Source organism: Urocampus carinirostris, chromosome 2 (genome assembly GCF_059441175.1).
Source record: "Urocampus carinirostris isolate Australia breed hairy pipefish chromosome 2, RoL_Ucar_1.0, whole genome shotgun sequence".
NCBI classification, from domain to species: Eukaryota; Metazoa; Chordata; class Actinopteri; order Syngnathiformes; family Syngnathidae; genus Urocampus; species Urocampus carinirostris.
In genome coordinates this window covers 67944293-67959989 of record NC_142350.1, presented here as the reverse complement: position 1 = coordinate 67959989, position 15697 = coordinate 67944293, and the positions used below count along the sequence as shown (strand labels likewise).

At 38.3% G+C, this 15697-nt stretch overlaps 1 protein-coding gene across 1 annotated transcript in view; it reads left to right on the top strand.

The window, feature by feature from the left end:
• The first annotated feature begins 3463 nt into the window (after positions 1-3463).
• LOC148373084 (semaphorin-7A) overlaps positions 3464-15697 on the top strand; it is a 55056-nt gene continuing 42822 nt past the window's right edge. The window contains exons 1-3 of the mRNA XM_088327585.1: positions 3464-3696; positions 10761-10900; positions 15292-15354. Coding sequence (XP_088183711.1) covers positions 3594-3696; positions 10761-10900; positions 15292-15354 — 306 coding nt within the window. The 5' untranslated portion in view covers positions 3464-3593. The remainder of the gene's footprint in view (positions 3697-10760; positions 10901-15291; positions 15355-15697) is intronic.

Genomic DNA, 15697 nt, shown 5'->3' with positions numbered 1-15697 from the left:
CATGTTATCCCGGAACTCTACCATAAATGGTTCTCAATGATCATGTTTCTAAGCAAAAATGATCGGTATCGATCAATACTATGCTCTGTTTACTTGGATCGAATTGATACCAACATTCCCATTATCCTCCACCTCTACTGAACTGTGATAATTATAAACGATAACGTTTCTAGGCAAAAATGATCAGTTTCGATCAATACTCTCCTAAATTTACTTGGATCGAATTGATACCAAAATTACCATTATCCTCTACTGGTACCAACAACTGTGATAATTATAAATGATAACAATGTTTCTAGGCAAAAATAATCAATATCAATCAATTCTATCCTAAATTTACTCAAATCGAATTGCTACCAAAGTACCCCCATTATCCCTCACCCTTATTACGAACCGTATTAATTATGAATGATAACAACATTTTTAGGCAAAAATGATCATTATCAATCGATACTATCCTAAATTTCTTTGGATCAAATTGATACCAAAGTACCCATTATCCCCCACCTCTACCATGAACCGTGTTAATTATGAATGATAACGTTTCTAGGCAAAAATGATCAGTATCGATCAATAGCGTCCTAAATTTACTTGGATCGAATTGATACCAAACTACCCATTATCCCTCACCCTTACCACGAACCGTGTTAATTATAAATGATAACAACGTTTCTAAGCAAAAATGATTGATATCAATCAATACTAGCCTATATTTACTTGGATCGAATTGATACCAACATTCCCATTATCCTCCACCTCCACTAAACTGTGATAATTATAAATGATCACGTTTTTAGGCAAAAATGATCAGTATCGATCAATACTACCCTGTAATTACTTGGATCGAATTAATACCAAAGTACCCATTATCCCTCACCCTTACCACAAACCGTGTTAATGATGAATGATAACAACGTTTCTAGGCAAAAATGATCAGTATCGATCAATAATATCCTCTGTTTACTTGGATCAAATTGATACCAAAGTATACATTATCTTCCACCTCTACTGAACTGTGATAATTATGAGTTGTCATGTTTCTAAGCAAAAATTATTGGTATCAATCAATCCTACTCTGTAATTACCTGGATCAAATTGACACAAAACTACCCATTATCGCCCAATTCTACTGAACCGTGTTATTTATGAATGATCACGTTTCTAAGCAGAAATGATCAGTATCGATCAATACTAACCTGTGTTTACTTGAATCAAATCGATACCAAAGTACCCATTATCCCTCACCTCTACCATGAACCGTGCTTATTATGAATGATCATGTTTCTAAGCAGAAATTATCGGTATCAACCAATACTATCCTGTATTTACTTGGATCTAATTGATACCAAACTAACCATTATCCCCCACCTCTATCACAAACCGTCTTAATTATGAATGTTTCTAGGTAAAAATGATCAGTATCGATCAATCCTACCCTGTATTTACTTGGATTGAATTGATACCAAAATTTCCATTATCCTTCACTGTTACCAAGAACTGCGATATTCATAAATGATCATGTTTCTAAGCAGAAATTATTGGTATCAATCAATCCTACCCTGTATTTACCTGGATCAAATTGATACCAAAGTACCCCTATCTCTCACCCTTACCACGAACCGTGTTAATTATGAATGATAACAAAGTTTCTAGGCAAAAATGATCAGTTTCGGTCAATACTATCCTAAATTTACTTGGATCGAATTGATACCAAAATTTCCATTATCCTCTACTGGTACCAACAACTGTGATAATTATAAATGATAACAATGTTTCTAGGCAAAAATGATCAGTATCAATCAATACTATCCTAAATTTAGTTGAATCGAATTGATACCAAAGTACCCATTATCCCCCACCTCTACTGAACTGTGATAATTGTAAACGATAACATTTCCAGGCAAAAATGATCAGTTTTGGTCAATACTATCCTAAATTTACCTGGATCAAATTTATACCAAAATTACCATTATCCTCTACTGGTACCAACAACTGTGATCATTATAAATGATAACAATGTTTCTAGGCAAAAATGATCAGTATCAATCAATACTATCCTAAATTTAGTTGGATCGAATTGATACCAAAGTACCCATTATCCCCCACCTCTACCACAAACTGTGCTAATTATGAATGATAACAACGTTTCTAGGCAAAACTGATTAGTATCGATCAATACGATCCTAAATTTACTTGCATCGAATAGATACCAAACTACCCATTATCCCCACCTCTACCATGAACCGTGCAAATATTATCGGTATCGATCAATACTATCCATTGATCTATTAACTTGGATCGAATTGATACCAACATTCAATGGGAATGAACTGTTATAATTATAAATGATAACGTTTCTAGGCAAAAATGATCAGTATCGATCAATACTATCCTGTATTTACTTGGATCGAATTGATACCAAAATACCCATTATCCCTCACTCTTACCACGAACCGTGTTAATGATGAATAATAACAACGCTTCTAAGCAAAAATAATCAGTATCGATCAATACCACCCTGTAATTACTTGGATCGAATTAATTCCAAAGTACCCATTATCCCTCACCATTACCACGAACCGTGTTAATATTGAATGATAACAACGTTTCTAGGCAAAAATAATCAGTATCGATCAATACTATCCTAAAATTAGTTGGATCGAATTGATACCAAAATACCCATTATCCCTCACCCTTACCACGAACCGTGTTAATTATGAATGATAACAACATTTCTAGGCAAAAATGATCAGTATCGATCAATACTACCCTGTATTTACTTGGATCGAATTGATACCAAAATACCCATTATCCCTCACCCTTACTACGAACCGTGTTAATGATGAATAATAACAACGTTTCTAAGCAAAAATAATCAGTATCGATCAATACCACCCTGTAATTACTTGGATCGAATTAATTCCAAAGTACCCATTATCCCTCACCCTTACCACGAACCGTGTTAATTATGAATGATAACAACGTTTCTAGGCAAAAATGATCAGTATCGATCAATACTATCCTAAAATTAGTTGGATCGAATTGATACCAAAATACCCATTATCCCTCACCCTTACCAAGAACCATGTTAAATATGAATGATAACAACGTTTCTAGGCAAAAATGATCAGTATCGATCAATAGCGTCCTAAATTTACTTGGATCGAATTGATACCAAAATACCCATTATCCCCCTCCTGGTAACTGTGATAATCATGAAAAGATAGTCGACTTCTTCAAGGGAAAATCTATTGTAAGAAAGACAACCACTGAAATGAAGATGCCTGCGGCTAATATTCGAAAATCTCCCCAACAGGTGGTGTAAGTCCGGATTCTCGGCGTCTCGCAGCCAATTGTTGCCATCTTGCTACTAGGTGGAGCTTGTCTTTTTTTTTTCCTTTTTTCTCTCCTCTACTCCTCCTCCTCCTCTCCTCCTTCTCCTCCTCGGCGCGTCTCATCCGAATCAGCAGCCGGCCAGCAGCGCGCACACGTCGGCCAATTTGGAAGAGGACGCACCGCGAAGGACGCCAGGAAGGAAGAGCGTCTTATATTCCGTTTTTTTTCGGGACTGAATACGGTTTTTGTGTGTGAAGATGACCGCGCTCCTCCGTCATCATCATCTCTTCTTCTTCTTGGTGGGCTTTTTTGCCCCCGCGGCGATGGCAAAACCGGCGAGGTTGAAATTTGTCGTTCACGGTAAGCGTTTGCATTTTTTTTTTCGCTCTATTAGACGCAAAATAATCACCATTTTGTCCAGCTGCGGCTTATTCAATTCAATGGATCGCGTGTTTAATAGAAAAGAGTGATGGGGGTGAATCAAAATGCGTGCGCGCTTTTACAATGAGTACAGCGGGGTATCTGCCAATCACCCGCGTGCACGCGCGCCTGCAGGTACCAGTGTGGTTCGCGGACGAAACGGCTCTATAAAACGGCTCTTGGAATACGAGGGGAGCCGGCTCCTCATCTATTTAGGATGTTTTCTTTTTCTTTTGTAATTGGTCTATTCCGTTCCATTTTCTAACGTCTTTTTTTTCTTTTTTTTTTGTTTTTCTTCTTTTCGTTTCTTCCCCCCCCCACAAAAATCTTCTTTCATTTTTTTTTAACATTTTTTGTCCTTCCCTTTTTTTCTTTTACAATCTCTTTTATTTGCTTCCTTCCCTCCCCTCCTTTCTCCATCTATCATTCATTTCTCTCCTTCCTTTGTTTCTCTCCTTCCTTTATATCTTCCTTCCTTCATTTCTTGCTTACCATTCCCCTTCCCAATCTCCTTCCTTCTTTCCACTCATGTTTCTTTTCTCTCCTTCCTTTCTTTCGTTTCTCCCATTGCTTCATTTCTCTCCTTCCCATTTGGCTTTTTTCCCCCTCATCTTTCTTTCTTTCTTTGTTCCTATTCCCCCCTTTTTTTCTCCGTTTCTTCCCATTTTTCTTTTATTTTCTCTTCTTTTCCTTTTTCCTTGCTTTGATTTCTTTTTTTCTTGACTTTTTATTTGGTTTCCTTCTTTCACTCTCTTCCCCCCATTTTCTTAGAAAAAACAACCCTTTTGTTTCTTTTTTTAGTTCATTCCCTTTTTTTTCTTTTATATATTTTTTATTTTGACTTTTTTTCTTTATTTCTTTGTTCCTATTTCCCCCCCATTTTTCTTTTATTTTCTCTTCATTTCTTTTTTCTTAGCTTTGACTTCTTTTTTCTTGATTTTTTTTTGTTTTTTTTTCTTTCCCTTTCTTTGCCCATTTTCTTTTTAAAAAATCTTCTATCATTTCTTTTTTAATAGTTTTTTTTAATTCCCTTTTTTATAATTTTTTATTTAGACTTTTTTTCTCTCATCTTTCTTACTTTATTTGTTCCTATTTTCCCCCCATTTTTCTCAGTTTTCTCCCATTTTTCTTTAATTTTCTCTCCATTCTTTTTTCCTAGCTTTGACTTCTTTTTTTTCTTGTTTTTTTATTTGGTTTTCTTCTTTCCCCTTCTTTTTCCAATTTTTCCTTAAAAAAAAAACAACGCTTTTGTTTATTTTTTCAGTTTATTCCTTTTTTCTTTTGGAATTTTTTTTTTGCCTTTTTTTTCTCTTAATTTACTTTTTTAATTTGTTCCTATTTTTTTCCTTTTTTTCAGTTTTGTCCCATTTTTTTTCATTTTCTCTTCTTTTCCTTTTTCCTTGCTTTGACTTCTTTTTTTCTTGATTTTTTATTTGGTTTTCTTCTTTCCCTTTCTTTTTCCAATTTTTCTTTAAAAAACCAACGCTTTTGTTTATTTTTTCAGTTTATTCCCTTTTTTCTTTTGTCAATTTTTTCTTTTGCCTTTTTTTCTCTCAATTTACTTTCTTTATTTGTTCCTATTTTTTTTCATTTTTTCAGTTTTGTCCCATTTTTTTTCATTTTCTCTTCCTTTCTTTTTTCCTGGCTTTGATTTCTTTTTTTTCTTGATTTTCCTCCCTCTATTTCTTCTTCTTCTTTTTCCTTCTTTTCCGTAGCTTTTTCCTTGTTATACATTTCCTACTTTCTTCCTTTTTTTTTTGGCTTTTTTCACTTTTCCCTTGCATTCTCTTTTTCTATGCCTTTTTCAAAGGAGCCAAGTCGAAAGAGCCGCTTCCCGATAAAGAGTCGAAAATCCCAACACTGTCGACGTGAAATATGGGTGCACGAAGGGGGCGCGCGCATTTCCCGGCGTCCTTGCGGGTCTGCAATGCGGGCACGCGCTCCGAGCGGCTGCAGCAACCTTTATAGGAGCCATCAAATTACGCAGATGGCGCGTGCACGCGCACGCGTGCCTCCGCGCGTATTTGCACGGGGGAGAGGAGTCTTATGATAACCTGGAAAATTTTATGAATTCCACTCACGCGTTTTACGCTTCATGTAAGCAAAAGTGAGGAGTGGGTGTCGGGTGCGTCATGATTAAGAGGAAGGGGTGACGTGTACGCGCGTGGGGGGGGGGGGGGGGGGGGGGGGGCTGCTCCCGTGTTTTCTAAAAGGGGGCACAAAAAACGCTAATAAAGATGACGTACGACGTAACCGTGGGTCGTTCAAGAAAGACACGGCTCTATGAACCGGCTCTCGAGCGACAAGAGCCGGATCCCTTATTGATAAGGAGTGGGCTTTCTCTCTCTTTCTCTCACTCTCCCTAACTCTCTTGTCCCTCTCACTATATCTTCCATTTTCTTTCTCTTTATCTCTTTTTTTCCTCTCTTTCACTCTCTTTGTTTCTTTCTCCCTTTGTCGTTTGTTCTCTCTCTCTCTTTCGCTTCATCTCTTTCTTTCTGTCTTTTCTTTTTCTTTAATTTACTTTCTACCCCCTGTCCCCCTCTCTTTCACATGTTCTCTTAATTTATTTTTTTATCTAATTCTGTATACAGTATATGCTTTCTCTCTTTCTCTGCTTCTCTCTCTCGCTCTCTCTCTCTCTCTCTCTCTTTCTCCTCTTTCTCCCTCCATTTCTCTCTCTTTTTATCTACCTTTCACTTTCTTTCTTTATCTCGCTTTCACTCTCTCTTTCTATCTGTTCTCCCTCTTCTGCTCACTTCCCTTCTCTGATTTTCTTTTTTTCTTTCTCTTCTCTCTCTTTATCTCTGTCTCTTTCTTTCTGTTTTTTCTTTATTTCTTTCTATCTCTGTCTTTTCTCTTTTGGTCTCTCACTCTCATTCTCTCTAACTCTCTTTCTTGCTCTCTCAGTCTTGCTCCCTCTCACTATATCTCCCATTTTCTTTCCCTGTATCTCTTTTTTTCTTCCCTTTCACTCACTTTGTTTCTTTCTCCCTTTGTCGCTTGTTCTCTCTCTCTCTCTCTCTCTCTTTTGTTTCATCTCTTTCTTTCTGTCTCTTCTTTTTCTTTAATTTACTTTCCACCCCCTGTCCCCCTCTCTTTCACATGTTCTCTTAATTTATTTTTTATCTAATTCTGTATATAGTATATGATGTTTCTTTCCCTCTCTCTCTCTCTCTCTCTCTATCTCTGTCTCTCTCTTTCCCCATCTTCCTCCCTCCATTTCCCCCTTTCTAGGTCTTTCTATCTCCCTTTCACTTTCTTACTTTATCTCGCTCTCACTCTATCTTTCTATTTGTTTTCCTCTACCTCTTCTCCTCACTTTCCTTCTCTGTTTCTCTTTTTTTCTTTCCTTTCTCTCTTTCTTTCTCTCTCTCTTTCCTTCTTTCTTTTTCTTTTTTCTTTCGATCTCTGTCTCTTTCTCTTTTGTTTTTTTTGCACTCTTTCTTTCACTCTCCTTATCTCACTCTCATTTTTGCTTTCTCTCTTTCTCTGTTTCTTTCTCTTTCTCTTTTCCCCTCTTTCTCCCTCCATCTCCTCCTTTTTATCTCTTTCTATCTCCCTTTCACTTTCTTTCTTTATCTCGCTTTCACTCTCTCTATCTGTTCTCCCTCTTCTCCTCACTTTCCTTCTCTGGTTCTTTTTTCTTTCTTTTCTCTCTTTCTATCTCTCTCTCTTTCCTTATTTCTTTTTCTTTTTTCTTTTGATCTCTGTCTCTTTCTCTTTTTTTTTTGCACTCTTTCTTTCACTCTCCTTATCTCACTCTCATTTTTGCTTTCTCTCTTTCTCTGTTTCTTTCTCTCTCTTTCTCTTTTCCCCTCTTTCTCCCTCCATCTCCTCCTTTTTTATCTCTTTCTATCTCCCTTTCACTTTCTTTCTTTTCCTCGCTTTCACTCTCTCTTTCTATCTGTTCTCCCTCTTTTCCTCACTTTCCTTCTCTGATTCTCTTTTTTCTTTCTTTTCTATCTCTGTCTCTGTCTTTCTGTATTTTCCTTTCTTTCTTTCTATCTGTCTTTTTCTCTCTTGGTCTTTTGCACTATTTCTCACTCTCGTTTTCGCTCTCTCCTTTCTCCCTTTTTTTTCTCCTCCCTCTCTCTTTATCTTGCTCTCTCGCTCCGAGGCACATGATCGGTTCATATGAGATGACTCATTTGTGTGTTGTTGGCTTACTTTACACAATTTGAAAGAGTAAATTCGGTAAAAGTTTTCGGTATACTGACAAAACAAAAGCTGTTATAATATAGTAGCATAGCAAATGAAAGAAATCAAAGCAAAAAGAAAAAAATCTGTAAAACTATTTTGGAGCTGGAAGAGTCGACTCTTTTTAGTGAGTCGAGCCGAAAAAGCCGATTCTCTGACAAGGGACGGAATTTCCATCCCTCGCAAAGCGTTCATTTTCATGCCGGGCACGCACGCACGCCCGTGCATGCGCACTAGACGTTTCCCAGCAGACTGGGTGGACAACAAGGTGAAAAATACAAACAGGAGCGTCTCCTTCTCGCTTCTCCTCACTTGACCAGACCAACGGAAAAGCCCGTTGAAGCAATAGAAAGACTTTGGGAGTAGTAGTTAACGAGGGAGGACAAGCTCACTCGGTCCGTTTTAGAAACAAACATATGCGAATGCTAATGTCGTGTATAACTTCATGAAGTAGCTAACTTGTTCTGTTATTTATCAAGCTAAATTTTGACCTCCTTTCTAGCTAACTAGCTAGCTACCATTTCTTTAGCTCCTTTTAGTATGTCACCTGTTTATCCTTCTGTCTTTTCTTCTTTCCTCTGATTTTTTTCCCCTTTCTTTCCTTTCCCTCATACAATCTTTCCTTCCTTTCTTATCCTTTAATGTTCCTTCTTCCTTGTCCCTTATCCTTCCTTTCTTATCCTTTATTGTTCCTTCTTCTGTGTCCCTTATCCTTCCTTTCATCCCCTCCTACTGCTCCTTCCCCTCATCCATCCTTTCGTCCTCTTCTTCCCCTCCCTCCTTTCTCTTCTTCCTTTTCTACTTCTTTTCACACCTTCCCTGTCACCCTTCTTTTTAATCACCCTTTCCTTTCTCACTCCTTTTTTAATTTCCTGTCCTTCGTTTCTCCCATTTCTTTCTTTTTCTCACCCCTTCCTTCCTTCCTTGCTTATTCTCTTTCATTCGCATCCCTCCTTTCTCCCAATTCTTTCTTTTTCTCATCCCCTTCTATTCTTACTTTCTTTCATTCCTTTTTTCCCCTTGTTCTGCTCCTTCCCTTCGTCCTTCCTATATTCCTCTCTTGTCTTCCTTCTCTCCCTATTTTCTCACCTTCCCTCTCTCTTTCCTGTCTCCCTTTCCTTTTTCCCATTCCTTCCTTTCTTACTGTCTTTCATTCCTGTCCTTCCTTTGTCCCAAATATTTTTCTTATTCCTTCCTTCTTTCCTTCCTTGCTTTCTTTTATTCCTGTCCTTCCTTTGTCCCAATTATTTTTCTCATCCCTTACTTCCTTCCTTACTTTCTTTCATTCCCTTCCTTCCTTTCTCCCAATTCTTTTTCTTATCCCTTCCTTCACTCCTTACCTTCCTTCCTTCTTTACCTTCCTTCCTTCCTTCCTTTTTCCCATTCCTTCCTTTCTTACTGTCTTTCATTCCTGTCCTTCCTTTGTCCCAATTATTGTTCTTATTCCTTCCTTCTTTCCTTCCTTGCTTTCTTTTATTCCTGTCCTTCCTTTGTCACAATTATTTTTCTCATCCCTTCTTTCCTTCCTTACTTTTTCTCATTCCCTTCCTTCCTTTCTCCCAATTATTTTTCTTATCCTTCCCTTCATTCCCTACCTTCCTTCCTTCCTTCCTTCCTTCCTTCCTTCCTTCCTTCCTTCCTTCCTTCCTTCCTTCCTTCCTTCCTTCCTTCCTTCCTTCCTTCCTCCCTTCCTTCTTTCCTTCCCTGCTTTATTTTATTCCCGTCCTTCCTTTCTCCCAATTATTATTCTCCTCTCTTCCTTTTTTCCTTACTTTGTTTCATTCCCGTCCTTCCTGTCTCCCAATTCTTTCTTTTTCTCATCCCTCATTTTTTACTCCTTTCTTCCATTCCCGTCCTTCCGTTCTCCCATTCCTTTCTCCCCCTCCTTCCTGTCCTTCCTTTCTTCCTCATCTCCCCCTCCTTCCTTTCTTATCTTCCTTCTCTCCCTCTTTTCTCACCTTCCCTCTCTCATTCTGTATCTCTTTCCTTTTTTTATCCCTTCCTTCCTTTCTTACATTCCCTTCCTTCCTTTCTCCCAATTCTTTCTTTTCCTCAGTATTTCATTCCTTACTTTCTTTCATTCCCATCCTTCCTTTCTCCCATCCGTTTCTTCCACTCCTTCCCCTTGTCCTTCCTTTCTTACTGTCTTTCATTCCCAACCTTCCTTTCTCCCAATTTTTTTCTTTTTCTCATTCTTTCATTCCTCCCTACTTTCTTTCATTCCCATTCTTCCTTTCTCCCATTTGTTTCTTCCCCTCCTTCCACTTTTTCCCTTTGTCCTTCCTTTCTTACAGTCTTTCATTCCCAACCTTCCTTTCTCCCATTTTTTTTCTTTTTCTCATTCTTTCATTCCTCCCTTCTTTCTTTCATTCCCATTCTTACTTTCTCCCATTCGTTTCTTCCCCTCCTTCCACTCCTTCCTTTCATTTTTCCTTTCTTACTGTCTTTCTTTCCCATCCTTCTTTTCTCCCATTCCTTTTTCATTCCCTTCCTTCCTGTCTCACAATTCCTTCTTTTTCTCATCCTTTCTTTCTCTCCTTCCTCCCTTACCCATTTCTTCTCCTCCTCCCCTTCATTTCTATTTCTTTCATTTTTTCCCCCCTTTGACGTTTCTGCGTATTTACCGTAAAGGGGGCTGTCTTTTTTTTACCGTACATGGAACGTTTTCATCCTGCTCTTTGAGTCTGAAGAGCGCTAAACAACCACATTATGACCCGATCCATTCGACGAGCATAATAAATACATTGGGGTGATTTCTTATTTTTTTGAAGGATTGATATGGACTTGCTCTTTTTTGCCCGCAGAGCCTTCTCGCTTCCACTTCGACAAGCCGGAGAACTACATCAGCATGTACCACCAGCAGGGCGGCGACACGCTCTACGTGGGAGGCCGGGCCAGGGTCTACCTGCTCACCTTTAGCGAGCGGGGCGTCCGGGACCTGCAGGTAAGCTTCGTACTTCCTTCCCTCCGCTCCTTTTTCCTTCTATTCTTCGTTTTCTCCTTCTTTCGTTTCTCTCCGTCTTTCTCTTTCCCAGCGTCTTATTCCCTTTCTCTCTCCCTTTCTTTCTTGTCTCAATAATTTTTTCTCACATTCATTCTTCCTTCCCTCCACTCCCTTTTCCTTACCAGCTTTTTTATCTTTCATTCGTTTTTTCCTTCCTTTATTTCTTCCTTCCTTCATTCCTTGCCTACCATTTTTCCTTTCCTATTCTCATTCCTTCTTTCCACTCGTGTTTTCCTTTCTCTTCTCCTTCCTTTCTTTCATGTCTCTCATTGCTTCCTTTCTCTCCTTCCCATTCTTTTTTTCCTCTTATCTTTCTTTCATTCATCTCCTTCCCCTCCTGAAGAGCAGGTCGCTCCAATGTTTTCTTTCTCTTTCTTTCTCTTTCTTTCTCTTTCTTTCTCTTTCTTTCTCTTTCTTTCTCTTTCTTTCTTTCTTTCTCGTTCTTTCTCTTTCTTTCTCTTTCTTTCTCTTTTTTCTTTTCTTTTTTACTTTCTTTCTTTCTTTCTTTCTTTCTTTTGCTCATCAAATGTCTTTATGTTTCCTTAGATTCATGCTTCCACCTTCCTTCCTCTCATGTTTTTCTTTCTTTCTTTCTTTCTTTCCTCTTTCTTTCTTTCTTTCTTTCACTTATCAAATGTCTTTATACTGTTTCCTTAGATTCATGCTTCCATCCCACCTTCATTCCTCTCATGTTTTCTTTCTTTCTTTCTTTCTTTCTTTCTTTCTTTCTCTCTCTTATCAAATGTCTTTATAATGTTTCCTTAGATTCATGCTTCCCTCCCACCTTCCTTCCTCTCACGTTTTTCTTTCTTTCTTTCTTTCTTTGTTTCTTTGTTTTTTTGGTGTTTTTCTTTCTTTCTTACTTTCCTTCTTTCTTTCTTTCTTTCTTTCTTTTGCTTATCAAATGTCTTTATAATGTTTACTTAGAAATATTCTTCCATCCCACCTTCCCTCCTCTCATTCATTCTTTCTTTCTTTCATTCTTTCTTTCTTTCTTTCTTTCTTTCTTTCTTTCTTTCTTTCTTTCTTTCTTTCTTTCTTTCTTTCTTTCTTTCTTCCTTTCTTTCGCTTATCAAATGTCTTTATAATGTTTCCTTAGATTCATGCGTTCTTTCTTTTGTTCTTTCTTTTGTTCTTTCTTTTGTTCTTTCTTTTGTTCTTTCTTTTGTTCTTTCTTTTGTTCTTTCTTTTGTTCTTTCTTTTGTTCTTTCTTTCGCTCTTTCTTTCGTTCTTTCCTTCCTCTCACTCCTAACTATTTTCATTCCGTCCTTCATTATTTTTTTCCTTCCTTTTCTCCTTTAAATCATTTCAATGTTTCCTTCCATCCCTCCTTCCCTGCTTTGTATCCTTTCCCTGCTAGCTCTCTTCTTTCCTTTTTCCAACTTTCTTCCTTAATAAATTACTTTCTTCCCTTCCTTTTTTCTTCCTTCTTTCCTTTCTTCCTTTTCTCATTTAAAACATTTCAATATTTCCTTCCATCCCTCCTTCCTTGCTTTATGTCCTTTCCCTGCTAGCTCCCCTTTTTCCTTTTTCCCTAACTTTCTTCCTTAATAACTTCCTTTCTTCCCTTCCACAGCTTCCTTCCTTCCTTCCTTCCCTCCTTCCCTCCTTTCCATCTTTTCTTCACCTCCTTCCTTTCCCTTCTTTTCCACCTTAAAATACGTATTCACTCTGTATCAATCAGGTCGCCACCCCTTAGATCAGGGGTGTCCAACTCATTTGAACTCGGGGGGCCACACGATAGAACAAACATTCTGTCGGGGGCCGGACTACTAGATTAAAGAGAAAGAAAAAGAGAGATAAAGGAATAAGAGAAAGAGGGAGGGGAAAGGAGAGAGGGTGGGACAAAGAAAGAAAGAGAGAGAGGGAGAGAGCGTGTGAAATAAAAGATAAAAAGTCGTGAGAGAGGGGGAAAAGAAAGGGAGAGGAAGAAAGAAATCCAAAGAGAAAAGAAAACGTGAAGGGTATGAAGAGAGAAAGGAAAACACAAAGGGTAGGAAGAGAGAAAGAGAAAAGAGAGAAAAGGATATAAAGGAAGTTAGAGCAAAAGAGGTTAAAAGACACAGAGGGTGAAAGAGACAGAGAGGGAGAAAAGGGGTGGAAAAGAGGGAGTGAGAGGTAGAGAGGGAGAAAAGGGGTGGAGAAGAGAGAGAGAGATACAGAGAGGGAGGGAGAAAAGGGGTGGAGAAGAGAGAGAGTGAGACAGAGAGGGAGAAAAGGGGTGAAAAAGAGAGTGAGAGACAGAGAGAGAAAAGGGGTAGAAAAGAGAGGGAGACAGAGAGGGAGAAAAGGGGTGGAAAAGAGAGAGAGAGAGAGAGGTAGAGATGGAGAAAAGGGGTGGAGAAGAGAGAGCGAGACAGAGAGGGAGAAAAGGGTGAAAAAGAGAGTGAGAGACAGAGAGAAAAGGGGTGGAAAAGAGAGAGAGAGAGAGGTAGAGAGGGAGAAAAAGGGTGAGAGAGAGAGAGAGAGAGAGAGAGAGAGAACAAAATACAAGTACAGTGTCTACAGTGTCAACATCAAGTGGACACATTTCAACTTGCAGCTCGTTTTTCTCTTGCGCTTCTCTGAGTGTTGTCTCGCGGGCCGGATTCAATCCCTTAGCAGGGCCCTGATCAGGCCCGCGGGCCGCCTCTTACACACCTGTGCCCTAGATGGTGGACATCCGGATAAAGTGGACGCTTAAAAATGAAGGCGTTAAAAAATCCTCCTATGAATAAGAGTTTCCAGTACAAAAAATATGCAGAGCAAGCTGCAGAAATGCGCTAGGTCAGCAGTTTTCGTGCAGCTTTAGGGGAGAAAAAGCAAGATGGCGTCATTTTGCTAATGTGCAAAACTGGACTTCAAGTCTAAAAAAAAAAAACATGGAAAAAAACATACTAATGTTCACAAATATGTATATTTAATTTACCGTTTTTTTTTTTAAAGCATCATCAAGCAGGAAATAATAAAAAGCCCAGCGTCTCCTGGACGAATTTGAATGTGGATGAAGAGCGTTCCCTCTCTGCCATATTTTGTCTCTGCGTATATTTTTGGGGCAACGCCCAATGACGTCCTCTCCAAAATAAGTGGCGCCCCACATCCTGCCAGATGTCTGTTCGAAGCTCGAAGCTGATTTACAGTTAATCCACAACATCAGGGTTGGGTAGGGTTACTTTAACTTGATTACTTTCAATTACTTTTGGATTACTCCAATACTAAATATGCTAATTAAAGACAAAAGAAACTGAATATGAATAAAACGATGACTCACAACACGTGGTAAGCTTTCTTTCCTGGCTTTGATCTCCGGCAAAACTAACATAAAATGCAGGGTTGGGTAGGGTTACTTTAACTGGATTACTTTCAAATACTTTTGGATTACTCCAATACTAAATATGCTAATAAAAGACAAAAGAAACTAAATATGAATAAAATGATGACTCACAACACGTGGTAAGCTTTCTCTCCTGGCTTTGATCTCTTTGATCTCCGGCAAAACGAACATAAAATGCGACAGAAACAAAATGAAAATCAATCCAAACAGCTTGCCGACATCATTTTTGCCGTTCCGTGTATTCCGTTACCCCCCGAGCCTGCACAAAATGGAGTCATTTTTATTAGCATATTTGGTATTGGAGTCATCCAAAAGTAATTGAAAGTAATCCAGTTAAAGTAACCCCACTCAACCCTGGGAGTGGACGAATTTGTTCCCTCTCTGCCATATTTTGTCTCTGCGTATATTTTGGGGGAGACGCCCAACGCATCCTCTTTAAAATAAGTGGCGCCCTACATCCTGCCAGTGGTCAGCTCGAAGCTGACTTACAGTTAATCCACAACAGTAACTATACATTTTTACAATTAAGGGTACCAGCCGAGATTTTTATTTTTCTTATTGTTCTCTTTTTTTGTGGTGTGTTCAAGTTTCTAACGTAGCTTCGTAAAAAACAACTAAATAGGTTTTTCGCTGCGTTTCCTTGATATCATTATCCAAAAAACTCACAGACACACTCTGCCCACCCAAAGAAAACTGGGTCTGAACAATGAGAATAATAGAATGAAGAAAAAAAAAACAAGGGAGAAAAAAGTAGAAAAAAAATAAATGAAAGCAAGGAAAAAAAAAAGAGGACAAAGCGAGGAAAAGGTTGGGAAAAATAAAATAAAAGTAAAAATGAAACGATAAAAAAGAAGAGGATAGAGAAAAAAATAACAGCGAGAAAAAAACAAGTACAAAGCTAAGACAGAACAAAGAAAAGATGATATACAATCATTTTCTTCCTGCATTTGGGTCCATCCAAAAATTCTTATTTTCAATACTTAGTAAGACTGAATATGACACACTGTCCCTTTAACAGATCCCGGCACCGTCGGACCAGACCGCCATAGATACCTGCAAGGCCAAAGCTGCTCCGCTCGAGGTACAAATACTCGTCCTCAACTTCCACATCTCTGCTCATCTTCACCGTGGGCCTGTTTAGGAGGGTGCTCGACCACCCCCTAATTCCATCCATGCACCCCCAAAACTCTTGTTAAAACTCTGGTTTCCTTAATAAAGGACTGGATTTTTTTTTTTATCATACTATCGTATTTCTACAATAGTATTTTTTGTACTATTTTCTATAGTAGATATTTGTAGTATATAAGTAGTGGTACTGTAGTTCTCTACTCATAATTTGTAGTATTGCTGCAGTATCACTCTAGTTATATTTTTATATTTTTTGTAGTATTTCTGCAGTAGTATTTTTGGTAGTATTTCCAAAG